The sequence below is a fragment of the Hydra vulgaris genome, chromosome 01, assembly GCF_038396675.1.
Source record: "Hydra vulgaris chromosome 01, alternate assembly HydraT2T_AEP".
Classification (NCBI taxonomy): Eukaryota; Metazoa; Cnidaria; class Hydrozoa; order Anthoathecata; family Hydridae; genus Hydra; species Hydra vulgaris.
Genome location: NC_088920.1, coordinates 59,219,140 through 59,228,571, shown reverse-complemented (window position 1 = coordinate 59,228,571; position 9,432 = coordinate 59,219,140). Strand labels below are relative to the sequence as shown.

The 9,432-nt window shown below is 29.7% G+C and overlaps 1 protein-coding gene across 1 annotated transcript; it reads left to right on the top strand.

Moving 5' to 3' along the window:
* Positions 1-8,041: 8,041 nt before the first annotated feature.
* On the top strand, positions 8,042-9,122 carry LOC136074585 (proto-oncogene tyrosine-protein kinase receptor Ret-like). The gene is made up of 4 exons (XM_065786920.1): positions 8,042-8,212; positions 8,485-8,559; positions 8,685-8,795; positions 8,904-9,122. Exons 1-4 carry the CDS (start codon positions 8,042-8,044, stop codon positions 9,120-9,122), a joined length of 576 nt encoding a protein of 191 aa, XP_065642992.1.
* Positions 9,123-9,432: the final 310 nt, after the last annotated feature.

Here is a 9,432-nt window from a genome sequence, read left to right as displayed (position 1 = left end):
ACCAATGGTTTGGAGGGAGCCCAAAAATCATAGTGATGACTGTTATTTTTGTTCATGCAACGTACAAGGTTTCAATTTTAAAAAAAAGGATATTTCTTACCCTAACATTCAATCAGCCATTTGCCCAATTCCTCATGGACCTGGAGTACCAATACCCTCTCCTCCAGATTCTTTGGATGATATTTTAGATGATCACGAGACATTGGCTCAGCAATGTGATAGTGAAGAAGACAGTGATTGCTACAATCCTGGCACAACCGATCCCATTCCATTCTCACAATCACAACGAACTGAACGATTTAGTTAAAGATCTAGGTCTTCCTAAAGACTCAATAGAAGTTTTAGAATCTAGATTGAGAGATAAAAATATGTTGGCTCCGGGTACATCCTTTTCTTGGTATCGACCACAGGAAAAGAAATTTGTATCTTTCTTCTCTCAAGAAGGTGACCTGGTATTTTGCAGTGATGTTTCTGGACTTATGACATGTTTTAAAATAGAATATGCTCCTGATGAGTAAAATTTTTTTATCGTTTCATCAAAAAGAAGACTTAAAGCAATAATACTGCATAATGGCAATAAGTATGCTTTTATGTCAGTTGGACACTCGGTGCACTTAAAAGAATGTTTTGAAAACCCTGAACTGGTTTTAAACAAACTCAGCTACTCAGACCACAAATGGACACTGTGCGGGGATTTAAAAGTAATTTCAATGCTGTTTGGTTAGCAAAGTGGCTATACAAAGTTCCCTTGCTTTCTCTGTGAATGGGACAGTCGAGACAGAAAGCAGCACTACATAAAAGATGTTTGGCCTTTGAGGAAAATCTTAGAAGTAGGGGTTAAAAATGTTGAGAGAAAAAGCCTTGTGGATCCCAAAAAGGTATTACTTCCACCACTTCACATTAATTTGGGGCTGATAAAACAACTTGTTAAGGCATTTCCAAAAGAGGAGGAGCCTTTCAAATATCTTTGTGGGCATTTTCCTAGTTTATCCGAGACAAAGCTAAAGGAAGGAATCTTTGTCGGACCGGACATTAGAAAACTAATAAGAGATCCTCATTTTGTGGACAAAATGGAAGCAAAAAAAGGCAGCATGGACATCCTTTAAATTAGTTGTTACCGGTTTCCTAGGAAACAACAAAGATCCAAACTACAAGACTATTGTTACAGACATGCTTGACAACTTTAAGAAGCTAGGCTCTAACATGAGCATTAAAGTTCATTTTCTCCATTGACATCTTGATTACTTTCCTTCAAACCTTGGTGATTTAAGTGAAGAACAAGGCGTAAGATTTCACTAAGACATCAAGGAAATTGAAAGAAGATATCATGGAAGATGGAACGTCAACATGATAGCGGACTACTGCTGGGTGTTGAAGAGAGATGATCCTGAACGATTCAACAGCCGGAAAAGCAAAAAATAAGCTTCGGTAGAAAGCAAAAACGTTATTATAAGGACTTATAAGCTGAAAGAGAAATGTAAGTGTTCTTGAAATATAGTTTAGAAGATGATTTATAGATAAAATAGAATTCTACAACGTTTGAAAAATGTGAAAAATTAGTCGAATTTTAATATTTTACCCAAAATAATCCCTTTTTTGTAAAAAAATCTTACGTGATAGAAAAAAATGGATTGCATTTTCGAAATCAGCGCTGAGAAATACATAAAAAACAGTTATCAAATTTCAAACAACTTGTTAAAAATATTTTTTTGACGACCCATGTAATCTACCGATCTCATTTTTTGCTGACTTTTGCATAATATTATCATTACATTATACAAATACTTACATGTAATATGTATACTTATATAATATAATATTAAAATAATAATTAACAAAATCTTTGCAGTTTAATATATTTTAAGAATAATTAACTAATAAGTTTATAATAATTAAATAAAGTTTTTTAATTAATTAGTTCATATTAATTAGTTTAAAATAATTGATTAATAAGTTTAATATATTTTAATAATATTATAATAATAATTAATAAAATCTTTGCGGTCATAATACCTGTAATGTTCGGAATGTAAATTTGTAAAGAATTTTTTTAAATAAACTGTAATTTTATACAATAATAGATTTTTAGTAATGTTATTTATGTTTGTACATAGAACTGTGTGTATAAGAATGTTATTTTTAATTATCTATCCTCTATATCTATTCTTTAGAATATGTTATTATCAATAATTATCAATAACTAACATATTTAAGGTTGATTATAGATCAGTCTAATTTTGTTTTTAGATCAGTCTAAAGTTGTTAAAAGTGTTTAGATTACTTTGTTAAATTATAGTTCAACTGTTTATTTATACTTATAAGGTGTTTAAGAGAAAAAAATGTATAACAAACAGTAGGAGTCTCAGTTTAACAGGTTTATTTTGTCTTGGTAATCAGTATTATGCAAGTTGCAAATCATACCAAAAGCACTCTCTGTCAATGGAAGCTGGAAAAGTAAGAAGCCATGCAATTAGCAAACTTCACACATCAATGTTTAAAGAAAGAGAAGAATTTCTGAAAATAAATTGTAAAATTATTGAAGCAATGTTCCCAAATTCAAAAATGGACAAAAGATACAGACAAAGTAAAATAAATTCTAAATACAACATTCAATACGACATCTTTCCATATTTGAAAACATTGTTATTGTGCATTAGAGTTGCATACTGTGGAAATGTCATTGAAGACCATTGTAAATGGACTGCTGAAAAGTTGTTATGTTAGAACATTTCCTTGAGTTTGTAGAGAAAGTTAAGCCTAACATAAAGTTTATGCTCCATATCGGTATGAATAATCCAAGTTAATATATTAAGTTTGATAGACTTTTAAAGCCATCAGAGAAAACAAAAGTTTTAATACAAATATTTTATCAATAGGCACATGCCCCTGCATATATTTCATAATACATCTAGAGCAGGAGTCAATGTTTTAAATTTCAACATTGCTTCATTTGCAATTGATGTTAACTGTTTCTTTAAACATTCTTAAAATAGAAGATCTAACAAAAAATATTTCACACTTTATTCAAAGACAAGATGGGTGGCAGTTTACCTAAGTTTTCTAATATTTCATTCCTTTTTAAAGTTCTTCACTTTCGCACGGAAATAGTGCCGCCAGAGAAAGGATTTTCAATTATCAAACATATTATTCAGTTACATTGTACTTTACTTGATCCAGATACAATTGAAGCTTTGAGGTTTGTAAAAGATTCCATATTAAGCTTTAGACCCATACTCAATATTCCCATAATAAAATCATTTATACAACCAGTAAAATCAGCTCACTCAAGTTACAAGGCTGACCTAGAAGCTAAACGCAGGATAAAAAAGGAAGAAGATAAGCATAAAAAACTACAAAATCTGAAGAAAACATTTTTTGAAAAATGAAAAACAAGCTTTTCTTGCATCTATTCAACAAGTAAGTTATACTACACTTTATAAAAATTGTTTTACTAATGTGATTAGTTTTCAATTTTGATTTTTTTTATTAATGCATGAATGCATTATTAAAAAAATGCAAGTGAAAGTTTTTGTTTTTTTGTGCAGGTAAAAGATAATTTATCAGCTGCTGACAGTTTAGATTTTGAAGGAAATATTGATTTGAAGAAGTGTTTGCTTCAAAAAAGAAGCACAGCACAAGAAAATTGAAACAGGGATGAAAAGAAGACAAGAGCTTGTTGATGAGCAAGATGTAATAGGTAAAAAAAAATAAAGAACTGTCAAGTTTAGTCAATTTAGAATTATATTGATTTATATTCAAACTTTTTGTTTATTTTTCATTGAAATCTATTCTAACTCTAAAAATATCACTAGGTTTTAACTTTAAGAAATGAAAAATTTATTAACATTCAATACTTTGTTTCCATTGCTCCAAATCAACAAATTTTATTGATTTATATTCAAACTTTTTGTTTGTTTTTCATTGAAATCTATCTAACTCTAAAAATATCACTAGGTATTAACTTTAAGAAATGAAAAATTTATTAACATTTAATACTTTGTTTCCATTACTCCTTAACAAATCTATTAAAATAAAAATAATAAAAGCAGTGTTGCATCTTTGGATTTTGTAATGATTACTTTTCACTGGAAAAGTAATGATTACTTTCTCCATTACTTTTTACTGGTGCAGTAATGATTACTTCTCCATTATTTTCAACATGTAATCATTACTTTTCCATTACTATTCGTTGAAAGATGCACGAAAAAAATTTAAAACAATCATAAAAGAATTAAAACAATTCTTTATAATACATATAATATTCTATCATCTATATTATCAAAAGAATTAAAATTATCTATATTATCAAAAGAATTAAAACAATTATACATAATACATATAATATTCTATCATCTATGGCTGTGCCAAATAACTAGAATAGGTATTTAATAAAAGTCTGTGTGTCTATGGACTGCTTGTGCTTATTACGAAGCTGACATCTGTTGTGCAGATGCATAAAGCAAAACATTGAAACTTATAAATTATATAAAATTTGAGGTATAACTCAATCTTACCATTTTGCTTCAGTAATAAAAGTTTTTCAAATAAATCATCGCTCAGTCTGTTTCTCCGCTTTGTCATAATTCATGATCCTTTGCTAAAAAGTCTTTTAACTGGAGCATTTGATGGTAGTGTGGTGTTGTACTTAAGAAAAGTATGCTTGACTGCTTCATAAAGGTGGAGCATGGCCAAAGTGCGGTCTGAATCCTGTAGAAAGCTGTCACATGACGTTATATTTGGTTTGCTAAGTTAAGAGAAAAGGAAATCATATTTGTTATTTTCAGTTGGAACGTTCTAACCATCTTTGTCTTTTAGAGACTCTTTAATTTTTTCTTCAAATTTTGTAGCATTCAATAGACGCATAGAACTTTCCTTCACGGCTATACTTTGTGTCCAGGCCTATTTCAATTTTGGATGTGAAACTGTAGCCAGGAGAAATTCTGGATCTTCAAAGTAACTATCAAAGCGATTCGCAATTCCTTGTAGAAGAGCTTCTTTTAGCGGTGCTGTATATCTGATCTCTGCTTTTTGGAGCTTTGTTTGAACTGACTGGACTGTTGGTAATACGTATGCCAAGTAGCAATTGGCTCCACCTTGTAAAATTGTAATAGCAGTTGCCACAGGTTCAAACAACATAACATATTCCTTCAGAAAAGTCAAATCGTTCTGCAAAAATACTGGAAGTTTTAATGCAGAGTAGACAGTTTTTAGTTTTTGTTCAGCTTTAAAAATCTTCTTAACAGTTTTGTAGTACAAACTCCATCTTGTTGACACAAGACACATTGAAGTGGAATTTGAGCAGATCGTATGCTAAATCTGCATCCTTTGTACTTATATTTGTTAAGTTCCATAGATCTGTTGCTTTTGCAATTGCTTGATTGTGAATGCGCTTACAAGTTTTTTCTGTTAATGCTTTTGCAGCATCAGTGGTTGACACCAGATTTAAAGAATGTGTGCAGCGTCTAATGTGATTAGGCCAATGTAACATCACTTTCGTTTGTTGAGCTAAGAATTAAATTGCAAGCACTGTCAAAGCATGCCGTTGCCTAACGTATATCTCCAGTGTCCTCGTAGTCATTCTCTGATTCCGAATCTCCATTCAAGTTCAAAACTGATTCCCCAGGTGCTGGATCCTCGTTCTTTCCACCAACATCGACACTCTGGAAAATACAGAATGCTTTTAACATATTTGATCAATTATCAGTCACGTCTTTACAACTTTCTGTTCAACAACATAACGTGCATGCACTTGATGTATTGCTGATGCAATTACATCAAACGAATGTTTTCCCTTAAATTGCAAATAACCCAACAGATTTTTGTTCCAAAGTGACAGGATTTATCCAGTGGCATGTCATTCCTAGAAAACTTTGGTTATGATTGCTTCAGATATCAGCAGTAGTACAGACATTATTAATGCTGCAGAAATGTTCCTTGATTGCGAGACACATCGTGTCATAATCGGACTTTATGCTTTTTGTCAACGTAACTCTATATGGCACAGTAGCAGATGGACACAATCCAGCCACCAGCGTTTTGAAAGAAAGACATTTAATAATACGGAGAGGTTTTATTTCTACAATTATAAAATCCTGAATGAGTTTGTTAAATGTTTGTTCCGAAACAAATTTTGCTGTTGGTTTGCCAAAGTCTGTTAGACGAAATTGTTTTGCTGTGTTGCTGATAGTACCTCTGCTTGAATCTTCTGTTTGTTTTCTTTTAAGACCAGTTTCCGATTCGGACAACTTCAATGGATGTGCAGTCTAAAATTAAAGAAAAGCCGTCAATAATTAATACACATTCAATACACAAGTCAATACACATTCAATACACAAGTCAATACACATTCAATACACAAGTCAATATTTTAGTTCAACTGCAAATATTAAAAAAATTATTAAATTAAAAAACATTAAATAAAATTATGTACTTAAAAAATGTTTAAATTTGATGGTTTTAGTTAATAAAAATAATAACATTAACACGTGTAACTGACCTATCAATGCTTTCTAAAATTTGATGACACTAGATATTTTAGATGCTTTTGATTTTGGACATAGCTTGCGCATTTCATTGTCTATTGTTTAAACGTAGCAGATAAAATAAATTCAAAACAGGCAAATACGCGCTTAGTATGCCATGACCCATCTTCTTTATCACAAACACTCAATGAAACTGTCATTGCGTTAATATTTATTTACTAAATATATTTAAATTCTTTATATAGCTTAAGCTATCACAATGTTAGTGTAAACCAAATAATCCTGAACCAAAAGTCTTTGGATCAGGATTATTAATGATGACATGCGGAATATATTAACCAGAGTTAGGATTCCAAAAGTAGGGGACAAAACAAAAGTAATGGGTAATTTATTATCGCCATTAACTATTACTTCCCTAAAATAGTAATGATTACATTTTATATTACTTGCCACAATCTAAGTAATCATAACTTTGCCATTACTTTGGAAAAGGTTCTCATTACTGTAATCATTACTTTCAGTAATCATTGCTATACAACACGGAATAAAAGTATATTTAACTTTGGTACTTTGTTTCGTATTTTAGATGTAAATTTTTGTTTGCAGACATTTTACTTGGAAGAGTTGTCATTACTAAGTTCAAAAGTTTTTAATTCAAAGTATATATTGTTTATTGTCTACTTTAAATAAACGAAAATAATTGCCGAAGGTATTAAGAGTAAATAATCAAACAATGATAATTGAAGTTTAAGGGTTAATTCCCAAATAATAATTCCCAAACCTTAATTTAAAAATTTAAAATTGGAAACTTATTTATGATTTTAATTTGTCCGAAAAAGTCATAATAAACTTGTAAAACCTGTCCCAAAATCATAAAATTTTACACTGTCATAGCAGTGGGAGGCCTGCATAAGTTGTGACAGCAAATGATACACAACCATTTTATTTTCTAGCTTTTGTTCTCTAAATCATATTAAACATATCATAATATAACTCATAAACTTTTGTTTTACCGAAAAAGTAACTAATAATAAATTAACAAGTAAAAAAAAAAAAAATTAATAAGTGTTATTATTAATAAAATTAATAAGTAAAAATTGAAGGAAATTTTATTTATTTATTGCGTTCCGTATTTTTGGATCTATTTAAACCAAATAATAATAGTTTTTAATTCTTTGAAAAGTATAAAAATAAAATGCAGTAAAGCTCTCCCAACACTTAATGGAAGTTCAACTTAATGCAAACTTATAAACAAAACAAAAAAAGATTTAAAAAAAATAAAAAAAATGACGTGATTTCCATGAAGCAAGTCACGTCAACCTTGGTTAAGCACAAAGTTCTGTGAACTTAACTGTTGTAATTTTACACTGGGAAAAATTAATGAATAATCTTTCTGGATTTGTAATTTACAATGTTAACTTTATTTTGCCTTTAATGATTAATATGCCAGATAATGTATTTTGACTTGAAATGCTAAAAACGCGTAACTTCGAGTTTAGCTTAACTAAAACTCAATTTTACTAACAAAATTTGAGTTGAAACAACAATGTTGGTCAACAATGTTGGTCAACAATGTTGGTCAACAATGTTGGTCAACAATGTTGGTCAACAATGTTGGTCAACAATGTTGGTCAACAATGTTGGTCAACAATGTTGGTCAACAATGTTGGTCAACAATGTTGGTCAACAATGTTGGTCAACAATGTTGGTCAACAATGTTGGTCAACAATGTTGGTCAACAATGTTGGTCAACGACTTTTTTACCTGAACAAAAAGAGTTTTATTTTCGCCGCTCCATCTGCATTTTTAATTTGTTTTTATTTTTGCATTAATTCTATATACCATTTTATTATATAGATTTACTATTATTAGTCTTTTTAACTCTATTAACTTAATAAAAAGCTTTTTCATTTCTTTAATGAGGTGTTTAGTAAGAAACACAAGTTTAAAAAAAAATTTACAATAAAGACATTTTAAAATATAAATTAAACATTTTGTTCAGCTTTGTATATCAAAGATATACGGGGAGTCAAGTGAAAAAACTATATATAAAACAAGCCACCATCAATATCTTGAGGTTTTTTATATAACTTGTTTATACAATTTATTTTTTCAAATGCATCAATTTAATTTTTAGCTGTTCAACTAAAAATATTCTTCAAAAGTTTTATATTTTAAGTATATAATTTAAATGTATTATAGACAACAAAAAGTGTTAAATCATATGCGTCAAATAATAATTCCCTTGATGATAATGGAGCAATAACCACTGATGATTTGCTTAGTTTGGCTTGGCAGATTGCATCAGGGATGGTATGAATGATTTTGAATTTTAATAGACATATTAAATGAATTTTAAATGACATATTTTTATTAGGTGTTACCGTTTTTATTGTTTTTCTTTAAGCTTGTTACTTTCAGGAATATCTTCCAAGTATTAAAGTGGTACATCAAGACCTAGCTGCTAGAAATGTTTTAGTTGGGGCCGTAAAGAATATAAAAGTATCTGATTTCGGTCTAACACGAAACGTCAACAATGATCAAATTTACACGAGCATTCATTCACGACGTTTATCTCTAAAGTGGATGTCAGTTGATGCAATTTTTGACCAATCATTTACATCTTCTAGTGATGTGTAAGTTTATTTTACTTATTATAATTTTACAATTATACCACATCATTTTTACATTAAATACAAATGTGTATTTGTACCCAGGAAAAACATTCAAAAATTTATTATTGTTTTACATATGCTTTAATTACTAATGTTATTCATGTAGTACCAATGTAGTATTAGAGCACGAAAAAATACAAAGTCTGATCCCCACCAGAATTACCTGTTTAACTCGTTTCTCTGCACAGTAACCTTTTATTAGGTACGTAAGTAAAAATTGTAAAATTTTAAAATATTATACACTTAGATATCATTAAAAAGACAATCAATACAGT